The sequence below is a fragment of the Neopsephotus bourkii genome, unplaced genomic scaffold, assembly GCF_033783945.1.
Source record: "Neopsephotus bourkii isolate Nb327-2 ecotype Australia unplaced genomic scaffold, CSIRO-AGI_Nbou_v1 NB_593, whole genome shotgun sequence".
Lineage (NCBI taxonomy): Eukaryota > Metazoa > Chordata > Aves > Psittaciformes > Psittacidae > Neopsephotus > Neopsephotus bourkii.
In genome coordinates, this window is record NW_026901094.1 from 638,527 (window position 1) to 659,983 (window position 21,457).

At 53.3% G+C, this 21,457-nt stretch overlaps 1 protein-coding gene across 6 annotated transcripts; it reads right to left on the bottom strand.

Moving 5' to 3' along the window:
• Positions 1–261: 261 nt before the first annotated feature.
• Positions 262–17,247, bottom strand: TMEM240 (transmembrane protein 240). 6 transcript variants are annotated; one of them, XM_061351528.1, is made up of 5 exons: positions 17,100–17,247; positions 16,783–16,830; positions 15,899–16,005; positions 5,382–5,590; positions 262–2,569 (listed from the first exon to the last, which is right to left on the bottom strand). In XM_061351528.1, exons 3-5 carry the CDS (start codon positions 15,988–15,990, stop codon positions 2,421–2,423), a joined length of 450 nt encoding a protein of 149 aa, XP_061207512.1. In that variant the 5' UTR covers positions 15,991–16,005; positions 16,783–16,830; positions 17,100–17,247; the 3' UTR covers positions 262–2,420. The 6 variants fall into 6 exon arrangements, with proteins under 6 accessions (XP_061207512.1, XP_061207510.1, XP_061207509.1 ...); XM_061351526.1 differs by lacking the exon at positions 16,783–16,830 and adding an exon at positions 16,237–16,499 and having other exon boundaries at positions 17,104–17,225; XM_061351525.1 differs by lacking the exon at positions 16,783–16,830 and adding an exon at positions 16,237–16,499 and having other exon boundaries at positions 17,100–17,225.
• Positions 17,248–21,457: the final 4,210 nt, after the last annotated feature.

Sequence of the window (21,457 nt, forward strand, 5' to 3'; positions counted from 1 at the left end):
TGGGTGAAATAACACATGGGACCTGGGCTGCCCCTGTGCAGGGAGAGCTCATACAATCACTGGTTTGGGTTAAATAAAGCCCATCCAACCCCAACACCTTCCCCCAGAGCAGGTTGCTCCAAGCCCCATCCAACCTGGCCTTGAATACTGCAGCCTTATTTGGTGTGTCAGGTTATCCCACCCCAGCAACAGGCATATTCTGATCTCTGATGAGGGTCACACCTACAGCAGTGTCCTAGGGCACCTCACACCAGGAATCTGCTTGACATCCTTCCTGCACAGAAGATGCACCAGATCCTTCGGGTCAGGAATAGGACCTGACCTTACTGCACAGGAAGCAACTTTCCCCTTATTTATCCAGGATGAGACTCAAAGCCCTGTTCAGTTCCCCAGGATTAATCCCATTGGTTTAGTGCTGGGACAACCTTGCCCTATGAGGGTATCTCTGGTTCCTTTGACTGCAGGACGAGGGAATTACTCCCAGTAAACCCAATTGCACCGAGAGGGTGTTTTGGTTGATTTTCTGACTACGTGCAACCAAGAGAGAGGGTAATAGCTGCAGGCACAGCAGGTTAAATCCAATCTGTTCTGAACAATGGGAATATCACACCAGATGTTCTTCCCGCTATTCCAGAGCCTCCTGTTCTTCTGCAGTTCCAGTATGGATCAGACTTAACCTTGGAAATCTCGTATTTAATGATAGCTCAGCTAAGGCCAGTTGCTAGAGCAGGAGAGCAATCAAACAATAGGAGGCCACTGACAGATTCAAGGAATCCATAGAAGAAAACAGCAGCATCTGGTAGTATTCCTCATCCCTTTGTTCTGGATGTTTTCCCCATTTAAACACAAGCCCACTCAATACAGAATGATGAATGAAGGAGAAATGATTGGGATGCAGGGCTACCACCTTCAATATTTGGGGCTAGCATCTCCCTCCCTTATTCCTCTCCATGAAATCCCTCTCTTCCCACTTCAGTTAGCAGGGATACTGCTGCCTGCTGCCCAGCCTGTGCCAAAGCAATGCAGGCTGGGGCATTGCTTCTGTCCCCCAGCAGAACAGGACTGCTACAGGAATCAGATACCACCCCGTTGTCTTGGTGCACATGGGCTTTAGCAACACATTCAGCCAACTCTTACTGCAAGTGAAGGAGGTCTCCGGCTGTTGAGGTTGGTTTCAGACACTGGAGAGCTACCTTGAAACCCACACCTAAGCTGTGACCAGGGGAAGCAAAGGCAAAACCACGTTAGAGCATCCTCGCTCTTTGATTCCACCCATTACGGGCTCTGTGGATGAGTTTAGCTCCAGGCCCACATCTCTCTGTGTTCCTCAAGCCAAGCCCACCCTGGTGCTGAGGTTATTTCAGCTTGGAGCAGGAACACAAGAAGAAGGTGGCTGTTCATGTGCAGGAAGAGTGAAGACTGGTAACAGGACCCTCTCTATCCTCATTCCTAGGGTGGTACGAACCCGGGCCTCGGGCTCACCCTCGAAGCAGAGGGGAGAGCAGCTCCTTTCCTCCAGGCAAGGGGTGGGTGGTGGTTTATGGAGCAGAGGGGTATGGTCAGGGTGTGAGTCAGATCCAACATTGTTCAACTCAATACACTTCTCCCCCCCATCAGGAGCATCTCCTCTGCAGCACTGGTGAAGAACAACAGCAGTGGCATCAGCCAGGTGCCACCAGTATAAAAGTGGTGGAAACCAGGCAGCACCAGCCCCATTAGACAGACCGATCCCTTACAGTGCTGTTCCCCTGGTACTGAGATGTCTTGGCTTGCTTAAGGCAGGTTTCAGTGTACAGCAATGCAAACAACAGATCAGTTATACACTCCCAGGACTTCCTTCCCCCCCCAACAACGCCCCATACCAGGAACCAAAGCAACAGGGATGCTGTGCCTCCACAACCAGCGGGCAGCAGTCCCCTTCCAAACCTGGGCCCAGCCAAGCCATTCTAGTCAAGGGAAGGAACAGAGCAGAGCAAAACCAAGCTGAAGGACCAAAGGAACAGGGGGACTCAAGCTCCTGGATGAGAAACTCTGCATCTTCTCCATGTTGTCCCAGCTCCATACCCTCAGCCAACATTCCTTGTCGGGTAGCTGGATGTGCAGGACAGCCGTGACTGGCAGGAAAAGGGGGCTGACAGTATAATGCAAATCTCTTTTCTCTTTTGTGTCTGTTTGCTTTTTACATATGTACACAAGTCTGACAATAAAACGTGGAACACAGTGCAATGTCTTGGCTGCGTAGCATCCAGGACCGGCTTAGTTGTGCATCCTGGTGTGCCCCGGGGACACACGGGGTGGATGAGTAGAACCGTGTTCTCAGCTGGCTTCCACAGAGGAGCAAACCTGTAGCTGGTTCCCCTGCCAAAAGAGCAAAGTCCTCTTCAAAAGCTCGCTGCAGTCTCTGGAGGGGAAGGCGTTCCTCAGAGGTGCCGTGGGCTGGGGTGCCCGTTGTGGTACAGCTTCTGTTTGATGTGCACCATGTTCCCGGTGGCCTCCTCGTACTGCCTGTGGTGACGTTTCCTGAACTCCTTTAAGTTACAAAATTTGGGAATCCAAGACCAGGAATTGTCTGGAAGGCAGAAAGAAGGGAGATGAGGATGATGGGAACGGCAAGGCCCTTTTCTCCAGCAGGCTTTATGCCTTGGCTGGAGCCCTGAACACAACCACATCCACACCTCAGATGTGGCCCTGAGCAGGCAGAACACAAGGAGCAGCTTGTTTCAAGAGCCCCATCAGGACAGGGAGGGTGGGAGCTGGAAGAGGCAAACCCCAGCTTCTTACTCGTGGTAGGAGCCAACCCGTTGTGTTGAGCCCTGTTCTCCAGCCCCCGTTGTGCCTCACTCATGCTCTGTGCCAGGCTGGCAGCAAGAACAAGGTTCAGCAGAGGCAGTAACCTCACAGTGATGGCTGCTCCCCGCTGTAGCAAGCAGGGAGCAGCTCTGGGGACCACGCTGCACACGTAGCAGCATCCCTGTTCCTCTTTGCTTCTGCCCTCTGAAACACGGGCCAGTTTCACACAACAGCCTGTCCCACAGCCTGTGTCAGCTCTCAGCCTCCAAACCCTTCCCTATAGCAATGTTTCAGCTGCCATTCAGTGCCATGAGGGCTTTGGGTCATTCCACCCAGGAATGCACCCACAGAGGAGCATTTGCAAGTCCCAAAGAGCAATAGATTGTGTAAAGTTGAACTATTTCAACTAGCATGAGGTGATATGTGATTGCTCCGACCAGCACTGCAGTTACCATGAGGTACAACCTGACATCCGAGTTTCTGTGGAATGTTTTCTATTTTAAGCCATCTCTTCCATCAGGAAGGAGCTATAGGTTATTGGAACACACCAAAATTCAAGCTGATGAGGCCACAACGTGACATTGAGTCATTGCTGAGCGCTACTCGCATCTTTCAGGGAGGGCTCTCCATCCTGTACCAGCACAGTGCTCTGCACTCCCCCTACCCCGAGCTCTCACACTCACAGCATCATTTCTTGCTTTAAAGGGAAATCTTGGCTTAGGTACTTGTTCAACAAAGAAGTAGTTACCCTTCCTGCTTATTGCCTTTAAAACGGCTGGATTTATGGAGTTGATCTGAATGAACAGGCAATACCTAAATGCTCAAGGTTCATTATTAAGCTTGACATTCCCCAGTGATTTTTCAGCCTGTCTTTAGTGAAATGTACCTTAAAAACCCTTACTGGGAAAAAACATCATGTCCCACTGGAAACCTCACCATCAGGTCAGATGAGGAGGGCTTCCAGGGTCTCCTCTGCCACATGTTTGATTGTGAGGGCAACAGAGCTGGGGACAGTGCAAACACATGGCTGTGGAACAACCAACCTGGTTTAAGAGCCGACTGGGCCCATGTGGCTGGTGCAACACCCCTAAAACAGCACTCAGAGACAATGTCTCAGGGCAGAAGGGGTGTCAGCCTTCTGCATCATGGCAGGGGCACTGCCAATGGGGTTGTGAAGGGAGGAAAAAGCTGGGTGCAAAGTAAAACTGCGTTCTCTTTGTGTAAGATGTATCTGCGCGGCGTGCTGGCCAACCCCTTCTTAAACCCTTAGAATATGCATGCACAGGGAGAAAGCAAAAAAGATCATTCATCTTAACTACTAAATTAATTACTAGCATTACCATTAATTATTAAAACTAAAAGTCTATGCAGTATCCATACACAAGAAGGGAGGTCAGAGGGTGACAGCATGGATGTAGCCATAAGGAAAGGCATTTAGTGCCTTTAGGAGCAGCATCACCGTAGCATCTCACCCAAGGCCCTACTGACTTCATGAGGGGGATGAGGTCGCAGCCACGGGTGGTCTGGTGCCAACCGGGTGTCACAGCCTCAAGATTGGCTCCGACACCTTAGATCTCACTGGGAAGCCTGGCAATTGGCCTTCTGCTTGGGCCACGACAGCAGCGCAGCCTCAAGAGAGCCCCGCTTCAGGGGCTGCTCAAGCTGCTGGGGATTTGGGAAGACTAATGAGGAATTAATAGCGTTTTGAGCTGGGTTTTTAGAAAGAGATTGTCCCCTTCCATAATGAGAATTTCCTACAGATTCATCTTTCTCTTGCTTGCTCTCCTTTTCCTCTGAGTTGCACTTTGACAGACGCCATCCGTCAGAGTCAGAGGCTGAGATTTGCAGGTAAGCTCTTATGGAATTATAAGTAATTTGCTATTTCAATAGTTTTTCTGTCTTTTTCCCCCTATAACGATTGAAGTCCCTGGGATGCTGAGGCTAAGGGAGCAAAGAGGGCAGAGAGGGCCGCTGAAGGAGCATCTGTTGGTCATTCCCAGGATCTTAGTTCAACTAACTGGTCCAAAGGCTAACCAGTACAGCTAACACTCTATGTTAGCACAGTAACACCCAGGCTGATGCCACTACTTAAAAGAAGACACATCTGGAACAGCAGAGAGGATGGGAAAACCTCAGTTGATGTGTTCCTGCCACAACACAGCCGTGTCTGTCATTGCCAGCACATTGTTCCCAGTTTATACAAGCAACCAGAGGCTGCACTCCATAAGGATGTGCCTGGCTGCAAATCCTATGCATGGAAAAATCCGCACTTCAGGGAAGTTTTGTCTGGCCTGAAACTACCCTGCCCACATGTGCAGACACACACAGCCACCATCTGCCAACCTGCTGATGCTGGTTTCCAGCAAACCCCCCTTTGCACCAACACAAGCTTCACACTTCCCAAAGCACAGCCCTCGAGGCGAGGATCTCACTCTATCCATGGATATATTCCTGCTTGGATAAAGAAGGCTGGGCTGTGGCTGCTCAGGAAAATCCCCATGGAACAAGACCACCTCCTCCCTTTCCACCAGCCTCAGCGGACAGGGCAAGGGATTGAGGGAGGAGAAGGGAGCCCACAGGGATGCACTTACCATACCGTCGGCTGGTTCTCCAGGCTCGCACTGCGTAATGGAGAACCCCATCCATCCACACCAGAAACCAGCTTATACAAAAGCCCAGCAAAAGTCCCAGCATCAGATCAATCTCTTGCTTGGTTACATTGTCAGTCACAAAGTAATTCTCCGAGGAGTCCACCACTGACTGATCCCCGTCGTATGGGATAACATAATGGACATGATGCCTGTTGCAGGGAACAGAAAGAGGGAAAAGCGTCAGCGGAGAAGAGCAGAGTTTGCCCGTCCAGCAGCAGGGGCTGCTTTAACACCATTCCTTCGAGTTCCTACCAGCATCCCTGCGAGCAGAGGGGCTTTTGGGGGCTTAAATCAGCAGAGGAATTGGCAAAGAGTGAGGTAGAGAAGTACAGAAACCTGAAATCACGGCTGGGACTCGTGCCACATTCCGGACACATCGCTGTGCCCAAGCCCATCAGCTGTGGAATGGGAAGTAACATGAAGGGCAGGCAGCGTGAGGCCGGAGCTGTCACTGCCCAGAGATGTAAAGGGCACAAAGGCTTTCACATCCACAGGCAGAGGTCAGGAACGCTCTGCTCCTGTGAGCACACCAAGTGCCATCGGAACGTGGTGCCTCACAGGAGCGAGAGAAGTCCTCCCTGCAGCACTGCCCATGCTGGTGACTGCATGGTGCTGCCCCAGGGGATGCTGCTTTGCTTCGTGGCCCATCCCTCAGGGTAAAACAAGAATCACATTGTCCACATGTTATTTATTTCACATACTTTCACCTACTGTTTCACATGTAGGGATGCTGGAGAGGGATCTTCATCAGGGACTGGGTTCAAACTGAAACAGGGGAGCTCTTAGGCAGAAGCTCTTCCCTGTGAGGGTGCTGAGGCGCTGGCACAGGGTGCCCAGAGAAGCTGTGGCTGCCCCATCCCTGGCAGTGCTCAAGGACACAGGGGCTTGGAGCAAGCTGCTCCAGTGGAAGGGGTCCCTGCTCATGGCAATGGATTGGAGCTGGATGAGCTTTAAGGCCCCTTCCACCCCAAACCAGTCTGGGATTCTACATTAAAGCAGAACATATTTACAGCCATGGAGGTAGCACCCAAAAGCATGCCTTGAACCCATCCTCAGGGAGCAACTGGCAGAGATGGGATGTGGGTCCCTTACCCTTGTCAAGCAACAGGCAGCAGTTATTGCCTGTAGCAGATGGACAGCAAGAAATCCCAGCACAGGAGCAGCCAGAAGTCTCCACTGGGTTCATTTGTGCAATGAGGTGATGGAGATCGAGCTTGTGATGATGCTGAACTGCTTGAAAGACCCGGGTTAACTTGGGAAGAGCAGTTAAATGGCAGGGATGGAGTGGGGGAGTTGTAGGGTAGAAAAAGGAAGGCAGGTCCGTGTGGGCTGAACATGGGGGATAGGAGGATCCCAGATGACGGGGATGCATGATGCAAAGCAGAACTGGAAGCAAGCAGCTCTGGAGCCTCTGCATCTGCTTTAAATGGCTCTTAACCTTCCCTGCGGAGCCATGAGGCTGCCCAGGCTCTGTGCTCAGCCCTTGTACCTCCTCCCACTGCCTGCTTTGGGGACAGCACTGCCTGCACAGTGACATGGGCACATTGACATGGGCTCCCCCAGCATCGCCCATAGCAGCATCACCTACACACACATCTCTCCCACATCCAGGGCCCCAGCCTTGCTCCCACGTGCAGGAGAGGAGGCGATGGCTGGAGGCCTCTGAATATGCATGAGGTGCAGGTTGCTCCATAATCATCCCCAGGAACGTCCAAATATTTACACAAACAAAGCTCCACTCCAAGGAACCTCCTGAAAGCAGCCCTCATCTCAGCAATGAGGCCACCTGCACCCGAGGCACCGGCTCCCAGCAGAGCAGGGCTGGGGGACAACGTGGTGCCATGGGGTGTGGATGGGAACCCACCCCTGGCTGCCTGGTACTGCTCCCCACTGCACCCAGCAAAGGCCCCAGTACAAGGCGCCAGAGTGGGGCAGCAGCAGGAAGGAGATGCTCTGATGGCATCTCAAAGTGATCTCAGAGGCTTAGGGCAGGCCCTTGGTGGTTTACAACCAGGGGTTTCTTAACTGAATTTGGGTAGGGAACAATCCAGAGGCTCTGTGAGGGAGGCTCCCAAAAAGGGAGCTCTTATTCACAAATGGGAGGGCTCCCATTAATGAACAGCCAAGCAGCTCTGCAGAAGGGGAGAAGGCCTCACACATACCTCCCATGTGCCATGCTTCCCATCACCGCCAGGGATAACTGAATCCCTTCTGCTTCCTGCAGTACAGACAGAGCCTAAGGGCTGAGGCCACAAACACCTCCAGAAAACAAGACTGAAATGATCAGGAGGCGCCTGAGCAGGAGCCGGATGCATCTCCTCTGGACCGCTGCATCACAGCCCTCAGCGCCAGCGAAAGCCTCCCCATGCAGAGCATCACTGGGGCTGGGAGAGCACAACTTCCACACACCCAGGGCAGACCCGTCCCTAGGACGTGTGTGAGACCCCCCTCTGTATGAGGTGTTTCATGGAGGGTCTGCACCAGAAGAGAGCCCAGTTCTCCCATTGCCAAGCCTCCCCCAGTACTCGGGAGCAGGGATGTGCCTGTAGCACCCATCTATGTGCAGACACACACGCACATGCAGGTGCCACGGGCCATAGCACTCTCCTCACATGCATCACAAGAGGTTTTCCCCACCACACACCCTGTTTCCTGATGGAAATGATGCAGGGCACTGAGGGAAGGGACACAGTCACCTCTTCCCTGCCTCGTCCCTCTGCCCGGCGCGGGCTGACTCTGCACACTGCAGTGGGATCTCCTCCAGCTCTCCTGGCTTCCTCTGGTCACCACTGGGCTGAATGGCACCTTGAGGGCAGCAGTGAGGGGCTGACGCTCGTTCTGTGGCTGTGGCTCTCTCCCCATGCACAGGGAACTGTCCCCAGAGGCTGGTGATGGGAGCCCCTGTTTTGGGGCTGTAGCTTCCATACAGTCACAGGGTGGCTGAGGTTGGAAAGGATCCCTGCTCCAACCCATGCTCAAGCAGGGCCAGGTGCCCAGGACCACGTTCAGATGCCATTTAAACATCACCAAGGAGGGTGACCAAAGCCTCTCTGCACATCCTGCCCCTGTGCTTAGGCATCCTCACAGTAAAACCATGCTTGACCCTCCCATGTTTCGGTTTGTGCCTCCAGTCCTGGCACTGGGCACCGCTGCAAAGAGCCTGCCTCTGCCTTTACACCCTCCCTTCATGCACTTATATACACTAAGATCCCTCCTGAGCCTTCTCCAGGCTCCACAGCACGATGGGTCTGGGTCTGTGGGTCACTTAGATCAAGAGGCTGGAGCGGAATGGGGCAGACACGGCCCCATTCCGGGGGCTGAGGCTGGGCACACAAAGTGACCATTGGCTTCCAGCGTTCCATAAAGAGGAATTCAGTCCTCACAGCACCCCTGTGTCATCCCTGTGCCTGTACAGCCTGAAGTGCTACGGGAGAAAGGAGTCGGCCCTCGTTGGATGGTGAGCCACAAAGTCCAAAGGCAATTCATTGGAAGGCAAAATTCAGCAGAGAGAGGAAACTTTGACCTCTCTGGAAGTGGCAACTGAATTTTCCAGCTCTCAGAAGGCAAAGCTGGATCCCAGCTACAAACTTCCTTAACAGAAGAGCCTCCAGTCACTAAAGCATCCCAGGAAAGCACTGGAGGCCCTGTCCTGCCACCGTCCAGGCAGCTTTTGGGACCCCTGCGTGCCTTCTGCAGTGGAATGCTGACCCCAGGTTCTCATTGGAAAGGCTTTAGCAAGGCTCAGGGAAGCTGGACGTGCTGGTGCAACCATTTCCTGCTGCAGCTCAAGCCCTTGGGTATGTTACAGGAGTGTTTCGGAGGCACGGGCACATCTCAGCACGTTATTAATAGTGCGCAAAGGTCCGGTGTCCCCAGTGTGCACCAAGGGAATTGGAAACTGGAACGTGGCCTGGATGGCTCTGGGGGCTGCACCCAGTGGGGGAACACATCACCTCTATGCTGAGCATAACGGGGGTGCAGCAAGAGACCCCCAGCCCCATGCCAGGGCACTTCCAGGGAGGGCAGACAGTGCTGGAGACCACATCCTGGCAGGAGAGCTGTAACAGCTGATGTATATACATGTGTATGATGAGACATACATCATATGATGGTGTAAATGTGTCTGTTCGCTCTGATATACATCTATTAAAGGCTTTTGGCCAAACCTTGTGTTCAGAACGTGGCCACCCAGGGGCTGCCATAACCCTCCAGCCAGTGCCTGTTCCACCAACCAAAGGCCTTTGAGAGGACAAAACCTTTCTTCATCCTTGCATTGCCCTTAGCCAGCAGCCAGACCTCGACGTGGCAGTGAGGGCTCTGGGGTTCACAGCACAGAGCTGTCACAAAGTACATGCGGTCCTCCAAAGGTGAATCCATCCCTGAGCATGTTTCTTTACAAGAACAAGATGTACCACGTAACCTGGGGGCTAATTCCTGCGCTGGCCAAGCTTGTTCGGGCTGCTCACAACAGATCCAGGGTACAAATTATTCCTCCTAGGTTAATCATGTGCCCCCCTTCACCAGCTGTGGGCTTTGAGCCATACTTCACAGTGATGCTCACCCTTGGGGTGGTGGAGCTGGTGTAATTGTAGGGAAGTCAATGTAACCCCTCTTCAGGCCAGAAACAGCCTCGAAAGCAGGAGTGGGTGATGGCCTGAAGCAAGGGAGAGGCTGGATTTTCTGGTCCAGGCCCAGGTGAGAAGCTGAAGCTGCAGGACAAAGGCAGCACAGTGATGTCTGTGCACGTGTGCTTGAGCTGCAGCATCCCTGTCCCCTTTCCCGGTCTGTGTGACAAAGAGGGGAGACCTCTGTGCCAAGAGGAGCAGAGCCTTGGGAGGTTTCCCTACAGAGCTGCCCCGAGCGCTATTGTCCCTTCCAGTGACCTTGTGCGAGTGCTGGCTGCAGCAGCCAAGGCACAGCACCGAGCCTGCAGAACAAGCGCCGCTGAGCGGTCGTGGGAGATGCGAAGAGCCCAGCGCTGCCTCCATCCACCCGCGGATGCTCTGGCTCCCTCCCGGCCCCGTGGCCCCCCGCTCCCGGGCTCACGCTGCCGTTGGCAGGGAGCGGATCCCCACCTGCACCTGCAGCGGGGCTCGGGGGAACGGGGCTTACCCTGCCCTGCCCCCCGGGCACAGGCAGCCCCCAGGCGTGCCCTGCACAGGGCTGCAAGCGGAGCTAGAGGGAGGCAAAGAGCCCTCCTCGCTCCGCATCCCTGTCTGACCTTGCAGCCTCTTCCGAACGTGCCGAGCAGCCTCTCCCAGGCTCTGCCAGCAGAGCCAGCCCGCAGACCGGTGCGGATGGCACCGTGGCACGAGTGACAACACCGACCCGGGACCCTTGGCACTGGAGCAGCTATTGGAAGGCTAAGAAAGGCCTGGAGGTCTCCAGCACTAGGCAGTGAGCGCTCCCAGCACATCCACAGTGGGTCTGGGGACAAGGAGGTTTAATGACTTGTTTGGAGTGCTTGGGGAAGGAGGAAACAGGGCAAAACTGTACTCTGCGTACCCCCAACAGCAGTGCTGCTAGCCCAGGACAGGGCCCAGCCAGCAGCGTTATCCAAACCCATGCTGCCACCAGACAACACAGCTCCAGCACCCCCAGCCATCCTCCCTGGTCACTGGTGCTGCCAGTGAGCCAGCATCAGGGCAGAGCCCCAGGGAGCAGCCACTTCACACATCAACACTGTGCGCTCAGCCAAATGGCACTGCAGGGTCTCCATGTGCACCAGTTGCTCTGGAGAGGCCCGGCATAGCCTTGTCCTGAGATATTCCCTCCTGGATCAGATCCCAGTGGGAACAGTGTGAAGCACCCCTCCGATGGACAGGCCCCAGCTCTGCTGCAAGGTGCTGGCATTAGGTAAGGCTGACACCCCTCTCAGTCCCTTCCAAGCCTGCTCATGGTCAGAGACACTGCCTGGGAGGACAGACTCAGCCAAGGTCACTCAGAAGGTCAGTGGCAAGGAGAATACGTGCCAGAGCTCCTGAGCTCCCTGTCCATTCCCAGACACGGGACTTCCAAGCCCCCCTCTGGCTGTTTTGGCCGGCCCTCGCTCCATGCAGGTGTCATCTGTTCTCTCCATCTCACCCTGCCTCCACGGACGCCCTTTGGTGTTTTTCCTTTGCATGACATCACCCAGCTCCTGATCTGCTGCCAGCTCTCTGCTTCCAGAGAGGACCCTTTACTGGCTGGGACAGAGACATTCGGACTAGGGCAGTGCTACGCTCCTGCAGCGCCCATCCCCTGCTCTCTCCTGGGAACAGGTACATCCCCAGCCAGAGGGGTGAGCTGCCCGCATGCAAGCAGGCCCCAACACCGTGATTTGGACAGCCTGACTATCTCCACATGCTGAGGACAGAGAGTGCCAAGCTCCCCCAGGGATCTGCTCCAGCAGGCACATTCCTGCACGGCATCAACAGGAGCCAGCAGGAGTGTAAATGAGGCTGTCACCCCTTCTTCCTCCAGCGAGAAGGCAGATGTTAAGAGAGGAACAGTCCCTGTCATACCAGCATGTCTGTGCAGGCTGGGTGTCAGCACCAGGTGCCAGGGCCAGCCCTGTCTCTGCTGATGATCTCTCTCCATGCACCATCACTACACGAGCTCCCCTTCCCACCAGGCAGCTGTGGATGCATTTTTCCTGGCCTCAGGGCTTCTGGCAGCTTTGCCCTCCTTGGCTCCAGTGGGAAAGCCCCGGTCCAGCCTAGCAGCAATATCCCCCCTGCATGGATGAGCACATCTGCTCCCACTCACAGCTCAAGGACCATCCGGCTCCGCTCCGGGAGGAGGACCACTCCAGTGGCAATGCTGCGCAGCCCAGGCTCACTCACACTGAAAAGAGCGGCTCTGATCAGAGCACAGACATGCACCAGCCTCGACCAACAGCTTGCACTGGGCAGAAGGGCGGCTTGGACATGAAACTCCAGCAGCATAACCCCCAGGCAAACAAGGGGTCTGGACCCTGCAGCCACAGGCAGTCACTGAAACCTTGGCCCAGCACAGCCACAGCTCCCTTCTCCCATCATGGGCCTGAAAAGGTCCAGCCTCAAAGAGCTCCAGTGACCCTGACCCACAGGGATGTGCACATCAGGGGTAGCAGTGTTCAGATGCAGCAGGACCTGAAGATGGGGATGAGTTTCTTCCCCACATGTCTTGCCCCAGTGACTCTCCCCACTCACACCCCAAGTGCTCAGGACCATGATAACAGCACAAAGTATGTTCCCAGCTGCAGGAAACAAGGCCCTGTCTGTGAGGCAAGGGTTGGCAGAGGGTGCTTCAGGAAGAGGCAGGAATGATGCCATAAGCCAGCACTTCCTCCCACTTGTCCTGGGACCTTCTTGCTAGGCCTGTGTTGAGAAAAATGGGCACAGACCTCACTGCCCATGAGGAGCTATCCTGGCCACAGCCTCCGCGGCACCTGAAGAGCAATTTGAGGAGCAGCCAGACCACGGTGCCTTGCTGTCCATGCACACAGGGGATTCTAGCGAGCCCAGAGCCACCATGGCACGGTTCACACTGCTGCCTGCCAGCTCCCACCAGAGCCCAGCACCGGACGGACGCTCACTGTGTCCCAGACACCCCTCCTAGGGGGGCAGCAGGTACAGGCAGGAAAACATGAGGAGAGGGAGCTGGAAACAGCCAGGCCCCCATCCCATTGCCAAAGAGATCCAGCTACAGATGCACTAATGGGCACATCTGCCTTTGGCCTCTTCCAGCCGTGGTCGGAGCCAGAACTCCAGGGCTGCCTGCAGTTTTCTGCCTGGGAAGGGGCACTCCAGCATCAAAGAGCAGCAGGAACAGCCAAGAGCTAAGGCTGGGCTTTTCCCTAGAGCCTTGCAGGGATGAGATGGGACATGGTGTCCTGGGACAGGCAGAGCCCCATGTTCCCAGCACTGGGGACTGGGACACACATGGTCAGCCCTGGCTGTGCACAGCCACCACCAGCAAGGCAACAGCTCCCAGCCCCTCACACCAGCAGTGCAGATTCTGATTCCTCCTGCAGAGCACATCCTGCCGTGCACTGGATGCCCAATGCCATCCCGGTGCGGCCCAGGATGCTCAGACCATTCCTGGGGATGGGGTCCACGCTGGTACCCTCAGGACAGATACAACCAGGATAGGAGAGTAGGAAAACCTTTCTGAATGAATTAGAGGGGGCAACTGACATCACAACCTCGGCGAGGGCAGGAGGGAAGAGCAGTCATCGCAGCAGCTCAGCCTATTGCACATCAATCTTCTGTTATTCCAATTCTTCCTTCCATTTCTGCACCATTTACTCATTTTCCCCATTCCTCCCTGCAACACACTGAACTGCAGCCAGTTCCCTCCTCCAAGGACTCCCTTTGGTTATTGGCAAATGAAGAGTCCTGTATCAATGCCTGGCACCGCTGCTCCCAGATGCATCCTTGCCTAGTGCAAGGCAGCACTGCTTATGGCTCATCTATGTGCACTCAAGAGCTGCACCCAGAGCACTTGGACTGCTGACAAAAGAGGCATTCACCAACACCTGCCTTATAAATCAGAGAACTCAAAACACTGGCACTTGGGCAGCAGTCAGAGCTCACAGTGAGGATCTCACACCAAACCTTAGCATGAGGCCACACAAGCCCCACAGCACAGTGATGCTTTGTGCAAGGGTCTCTCCATCAGAGCATGAACGTGTTGAAACCAATCCTCATGCACAACAAGAGTGATGCCTGGGGCAGAGACTGGCATGCTCTTTCTGTTGGCAAGAGCCATTGCTTCTACACACCTAAGGCAAGTGGTAAACTGCTTTGTGCCTTCTCTCAGATCCTTGTGTGATGATTTGGAAGCTGGTTTGTTCTTTCTAAGAAAGGATCTAGCTATGGGGAGAGGGCTGTGGCTAATTCACCTGCTCAACAGCATCTCTACCGACATACAGTGAGAGGAGAGAGGAGGGTCCCTGTCACCTCCTCAGCCTTGGGCAGAGGGGGCACTGCCAACACCACCAGTGAGACCCGACACACCTCAGCCACTCCAGTGTTACCAGTCTATTACCAGCAGCCAATTTTCACTATCACTGAACACGGCTTTGACAAGCAAAAAGGGAAATTGGTTGAAGAGGCAGGGGAAGACTGTTGAACTAGTGAAAAACATCAAGAAGACTCCAAAAGGTTCCCTAAAAAAAGCCAATCCCTGCCAAAAAAGAAAGCCAAAGATGCTGTGGATGTTTCTTGCCCACAGTCTTCCCCATTGACCCCAACACAAGGTGCCTGAGGAGCCCAAGGAGCCAGGATTGAGGGTTTGCTCACTAAGTCCCTCAGGCCTGGCTGCATCTGGCCTTAGAGGCTTGTACCTTCTTTGCTGCTCTGCCACAGGAACCTGAGGAGGAACCATGGGGAGAACATTAACAATCACCATCAGTGACTGAAGCAGAGTGGAAGGGCAAAGCAGTTTTCCTTCATTAAACCATACACATCCCAATTTCAGCTTTGCTTCCACACCAGGGACACCAGAGGGATGCGACACCAGGGAGACGGGATGCAGCTGGTTCCAGAGGATGCTCGGAGAGGGGTAAAGCTCACTCTGAATGCTGGATGTGGCAGGGGAGGGCTCCCCAGCACGTCCTTTGGCTGGCACAGCCTCACGCTGCTTTACTTCCCCACAGAGAAGAAACTCTCCGGCAGCAGCAGGCACAGGAGGGGAGTGAGGCCTCGAAGGGGTCACTGACAGCAGTCCCATAGCAAAGAGAGACATTCACCCCCCAGCACTCAGTCCCCAGGCTCTAACAGGAGAGCAGCCAAAGCCCGGTTGAGCTCTCCAGCGCTGACACACGACACAAGAAGTGAACCCTGTTCGGGAGGATGAAGCAGTGCCAAACAGCCGTGGGGAGAGGTGGGTATTTGTCCAGTCATAAACTCGCACCCGGCAAAGGCATCACTCCTGGCACAGGGTCCACCCCGGCGCTCTGAGCTGCCTCAATGCTCCACAAAGCATGGCCCAGCTACCCCTGTCCAGCACCATCACAACTCTCAGCAGGAAAGCCACGGAGAATTAAACGCTGATCAAAGATCACAAAGCCTCAAAGTGACTCTGTCCTAGACAGCAACGTTCCCTCCTGGACACAGAGCCTCCAAACCCCTTTCCATTTAAGCCACCAACTGCAACACCAGGACCACCAACACACCGAGAAGCAACGCAGCCAGTGACGACAACAGCAGAATCACGAGCGTTTAAATGAAAGTTACTTTCCCAGGGCTCCCAGATGCACATACACAACATGCACACAAAGGAAAATGGACTTCCAGGCCCTCGGAAAACTCTTCTTCCGGAAAAACCACACAGCCCCCCCCTCCCTTCATGCAGGAAGGTGAGACACAGCCAGAATGCAAAGATGGTAGCCCAGCCAGCAGCACCCCGCCGCTGGCCACCACCTCGCTGTGCCTTTCCAATGGGATGGGGTGGGAAGGGGCTGGGTGGGAGCTCTAATGCAGGGAACTTACCTTCCACAGTTGCAGTGACAAACTCGGTCTTCCCCTCTCAGATGCGGTAAGATGTAATTGTGAAATCTGTCCAACAACGCATTCATGTCCATCAAGCAAGCTATTGCCTGTAAGAGCCCATAACCAAGGCATCTGGTCAACTCTGGATGATGGAATAAAACATTGACTCGAGTTTGATTGCCAAAGACTGAAGCAGTCATAAAGAAAAATAATCTTTGGTGTTTAATGGGGCACATGCACACGCGCACACACACACAGAGGTGCACAGGCTGAGGGACAGTGCGGGGAGGGGAAGAGGAGGAGGGATGGAGGGGAGGGAAATAAGCAAAATCTCTTACCATAACGATAGAGGCGCCCAGGATCATGAAAATCATGGTGTTTGCATTCATGGACATCAATAGGGAATTGCCAGCGGTCGGGTCCGTCCAGCCCGCGGACGGCGAGCGGCGGCCGCGCTATTCCGCAGAGCTCAGCCCGGGGCGCATCGCGCTCAGCGCCCGCACGCTGCGGTGCGGCGGGGGGCCCCCCGCACACACGCGTGTTCCCCGCGCCGGGAATGCCGCGGGCTCCCGCGCCCTGCCCCCTTTATGTTTTTATTTGTCTAGGACAGATGTGATAGATAAAAAATAAAAATAATCATAAAAAAAAATACACCCACCCCCCCCTCACCTAAACCCCCCCCACTTCTCTTTGGCCCCGGCCTCCCCTCGGCCGAGGGGGGTGCGCCACGTCTCCGGGAGCGGGCAGGCACCGCCACAAGCACAGCCCTTCATGCAGCAACTGGAAAGCGAGCCAGCCAAAAACGGGGAGGAAAGAGGGGAGGGGGGGGGGGGGGGAGAGGAAGGCTAGGGGAGGAGGAGGAGGAGGCAGGCTGCAAAAATCACCCAGTCCGGGGGAGCCTCATTGCATCCTCTTCGCCGAAATCAACCCCCCTCCCGATCGGTGCAATGAAAAAAATACAATAAATAAATAAATACCTCAAACGTCAAAAAAACGATACCCAAAAATAACCCAGCAACACCACCACACCCCCCCTCCCATTCCCGGCTCGGGGCTGCGTGTCCCCGCTGCTCGGCTCCGCGCTGGCAGCCCCCGGCTTGGTCCCCCCCCTCCCCGCACCGGGCTCGAGTGGCTCCGCACGGGGATGGGGGGGGATGAGCCCCACGGAACCGGCCGCCCCTTCCCCACCCCGGGCATTTACCTACGCGGGGAGGCGAAGCTCCGGGAGCGGCTCATGGCGGGCGGCGGCGCTGCGGACCTGCCCGTGCGGGGCTCCCCCCGCCCCGCACACACTCGCTTCTCCCCAGCGAAGAAGCCCCGGCAGCGGCGCTTGGCCGCATTTCGAGTCCCACACGCCATCCTCACCCCGCCCTTCCTCCCGGCCGGGGCCGGCCCCGGGGCACCGCCGGGACCCCCCCAGCCGGGGCTGCGGGGAACGGGGACACCGGAGCCCCGATTGCCGCCGCTCTCCCTCCGACAGCCGCTGCCCGCTCCGAGAGCCGCGGCCCCACCGGGGGAAGCTCCAGCCTTTGCCCCTTCTGCTCATGGCAGGGCCCGAGCACCCGCTTGCCCCAAGGAAGATGCCCAAAGGGACACATAAGGAAGGCTGCGGGCGCCCAGCCCTTCTTTGGCATCAGAACCAGGAATGATTCCCACCTCTGCCCACCACCTCCTGGGACATCTCAGCACCCTAAGAATAGCTGGGGTGATGTGGATGCAGGAGACCCACTCACTTTTGGGACTGAACTAAAACTACCCCACGCATCATCCTGTCTATCAAGCCTGAGATCTAAGGTCTGGGCTTGAGGTTTTCCCATGGTTTTGTTTCCCCACTGGGTCAGTCCACCTCAGGCCATGGTTCCGAGCTCTGGGAAAAATAACAGAGCACAGGAATAACTTTCTGCTTGCTTGTTTGCTGTTTGTTTTAATGTAAACCACATAGCCACCACGTGGGAAATGCGTGGTAGCACAGAGCTTGATGGCTATCGTGTCGTGCCTTTATCTCCAAGCCCTCAGCCTTCCTCAAGGTGAGTTTCACCTTGCTAGAACTCAAGGAACATTTCTAAGTTTAGGCTTCTCAGGGTCATCAGCATGGAGTTTGCTTGCCCTGGGTTTTGCATCCTCACGTATTTGTTTTTCCTTCTGTTCCTCAGGCCACAACCAGCTGCCTTATGTAATGACTTGGGTTATATAAACTCCATTCTTCAAGGAACAGTCATTAACCTACTACCGGGTATTGAAAATACCAAAATACTGTCACACAATTAAAACCACTAAATGGTGTCCTCAAATTAGAGCACAGATTGCAGTGCAGATCTTTTTTCCTTAAATGAAGCCACGCATATGAAGCATTTGATAAGCCAAAGAGCAGCAGGGATGGGAAGGTGCCCATCACCACGATCCTGTCCAACCCCTGAGGGTTCCCTCTTCCCTGAGCTGCTGTCACTTCTCACTGAGCTGGGGGATGGCTCCTGCTGCCTGAATGCAGACCTCAGTAATGCAGAGATAATGCAGCTGGTTACTCTGCCAGTGGTAGAAAACACAGGCCTTTTTAAAGTAACAGCCAGATGAAGTCACAGGAGAGCATGGACAATCTGAAGGGAAGCAGCAAGGAATTTTGCATAGCTGAAGCCCATCAGCTGACGTCTCTGCTCTTCCAGCCATTGCCACAAACTAGGCTGGGTCAGCTCTCAGCTGGGCTTGGGGCACTAAAGAAAGGTTTTGTTAGAGGATCATAAAATCACAGAGTGGTTTGGGATGAAGGGACCTCAAAGCTCATAGAGTTCCAACCCCTGCCACGGGCAGGGACCCCTTCCACTGGAGCAGCTTGCTCCAAGCCCCTGTGTCCAACCCGGCCTTGAGCACTGCCAGGGATGGGGCAGCCACAGCTTCTCTGGGCAACCAGTGCCAGTGTCTCAACCCCTCACAGTAAAGAATTTCTTCTTTATATTTAACTTAAATCTCTGCTGTTTCAGTTTGAACCCATTGCCCCCAACCCTATCACTACAGTCCCTGATGAAGATCCCTCTCCAGATTTCCTGTCTGCCCCTTTAGGTACTTGAAGGCTGCCTTGTTCAGCAGAAACAAACCCGCAGCAACACTGAAATCCCTTCAGGGCTAGCACACAGTGAACTCTGGGCTGCTCACCGCCTAATTAGAGAGCCAAGAACAACCTGAGGCTGTGCATGGTGTTCAGCACATCTGAGTGTCTCAGACTGAGGAAAGTTTCTCTAGGAACTTCCACCTAATGCAAAGAGGCAGCAGGCACTGACTGTACTCGAGCAAAGTGACATTACACATGCATGAGCAAAGGCTGCTTTTTTACTGTGGGTAATGCTGTGCTACACAGGTGCTTAGACAGTTTTGGGTTCCTACCACAATACTTTACGACATGTTTGTTAAACATGCTCCTAATTGCATTAGTATCACTAGAAGTAACCTTCTCCTTTTGTAAAACAAGCATCCACATCCACATCCACACTACCTCTGGCTCCTGCTCAGCTTCAAGTCCCACGTTGTCCTGTCACCACCATCCTCATGCAGAGAAGTCCATAGTCCACCTGCCTTTTTCCTTTGTTTTAGCCCAAGAATGACCTTTTGCTGTCACCCAGCCTCTAGCAGTTGAGGGCAGGCAGTAAACATATCCTCCCCTTTCTATAAAATATCTTTTAAGCTCCAGCAACACGATGATAAAAAAGTTCAGAGACACCTATATGGGAACCAGCTCAGGATTGAAGGTTTTGCACTATCAGCATGCAGCCCAGGTAGGAATATTATCACAAGCCAAAGTCACAGGAACTGATTCCCCCTATTTTCATCTTCAAGGGAGCATAGCCTTCAACTGGAGTTCTGGGGTGCTCACAGGGGTCAGAATTTGGAGTCTGGACAAGAACTAGAGCATTTCTTCCACAAGAACCCATTCAGCTGTCCTATACCCTCCCTATACTCCACTTTCTCATTCCCCTGTTCTTTTCGTAGCTCCTGGTACAAACATTTATGTGTGTCCTTAACTGATACCTTCCCCTAAGCTCCTACATGTATGAGTAGTAGTTGAAGCTGGGTAATCTGCCTAGCAACAAATTAATTAGGCTGCTGCATTGGGGAAATCTAACTGGGATCATTGATCTTTGCAGTCAGATCCAGCAATATGAAAACCTAGGTGGAATGTTTTTTGCCACCATATGCAGCCCGATTGGATTATCTGCACCACTTTGTGCACTGAGTGTTATCAGCAAGTGAAGGAAGCCAATAAGCAGAGAACTTCAGGGATAAGACACCAGCAGTGCTCTTAAATCACCAGGGGTTTTTATCCACATAAACCTAAAGACATTCTGATGTCTCTGACAAAAGAATGTTCATGAGTGTTATGAAGGTCTTAAGCAAGATGAGAAACGCAGAAATCTGACACAAAGTCAAGAGTGGATTTGTGTGAAAGAAAAAGGCTGCAAACTAGGAGTGAACAGGGCTCCACTGCTCCATACTGAATAGATAGGATCAGCAGAGGGCTGGAATGTGAGATGGAAACCTCAAGAAGTTCTTGGCAAAGATCTGCCCGCTCAGGAAGTGGCAGCAAGCGAGCAAAACCTTACAAACACACTTTGTTTGGTAATCAATGTGGCCTTTCATAGAAAGTCAAAAAATGAGTGAAATACTGACATTTTAAAGCCACCTTTACGGGAAATGGGAGAGCAGCCTTGACAGCTGAAAACTCATTTACAGCAGCAATCTCCCATCACAGCCAAGTTCTGAATACTCGCACTCTATTCACAAGGTGTTAAACCCTTCATTGCTTTCCTTCCTTCATTAGACAGAATGAAGGGACTTCAAAAGAAATGGACCATCTTTCAGTACTAATACTCATCAAAAGGAGTGTCAGTGTATCTACAAGAAAGGGATAAACAACCATCATGATATATATGCCACCCCACTCTTAAAGGAAAAGTACATTCTTTTTCCCCCATTTCCTTTAAACCAAAGTTTCTCTTGGAATTTCTTTTTGACACAGAAAATAACTTCATTTTATACCCACATATGTATTTCTGTGTGTATAAGTATTTATCCCAAACAAGACTAGGACCCCACAGAATTCCTTATAAACTGAGCTTCATTGTGGATTTCAATACAAACAAAGCATATAGAGACAAAGCCACTATATAAATGCATATATTTTTCACTGACCTGCAAGTTAAACAAGAAGTAATGTGTCAGAATAACAACAGCTTTAGGTGAAGTAATTTTGCTCACAGCAGTTTGAAATGCTTTGGACTGTAGATCACCCAGAATACTTGCTTGTCCATCCGTGCATCCATCTATCCAAACATCCTTCCACATACTGGTAAATAAACAAAATGACAAATTACCAGCTCCAAGAGCATTGGTTTTGCTTATGAACAGAGTATTTGGGATGGAAAGAACAATCCTGTAAGATCCTGTATGTTATATCATGTTTTTAGATCAAGACTTCTCATTTCAGTTGAGGAGATGCAGTGAATTTAAGTTCTACTAATGAATCCCTACTTGGCACTACAGCAACCACAATCCTCTGCCAATTACACATAT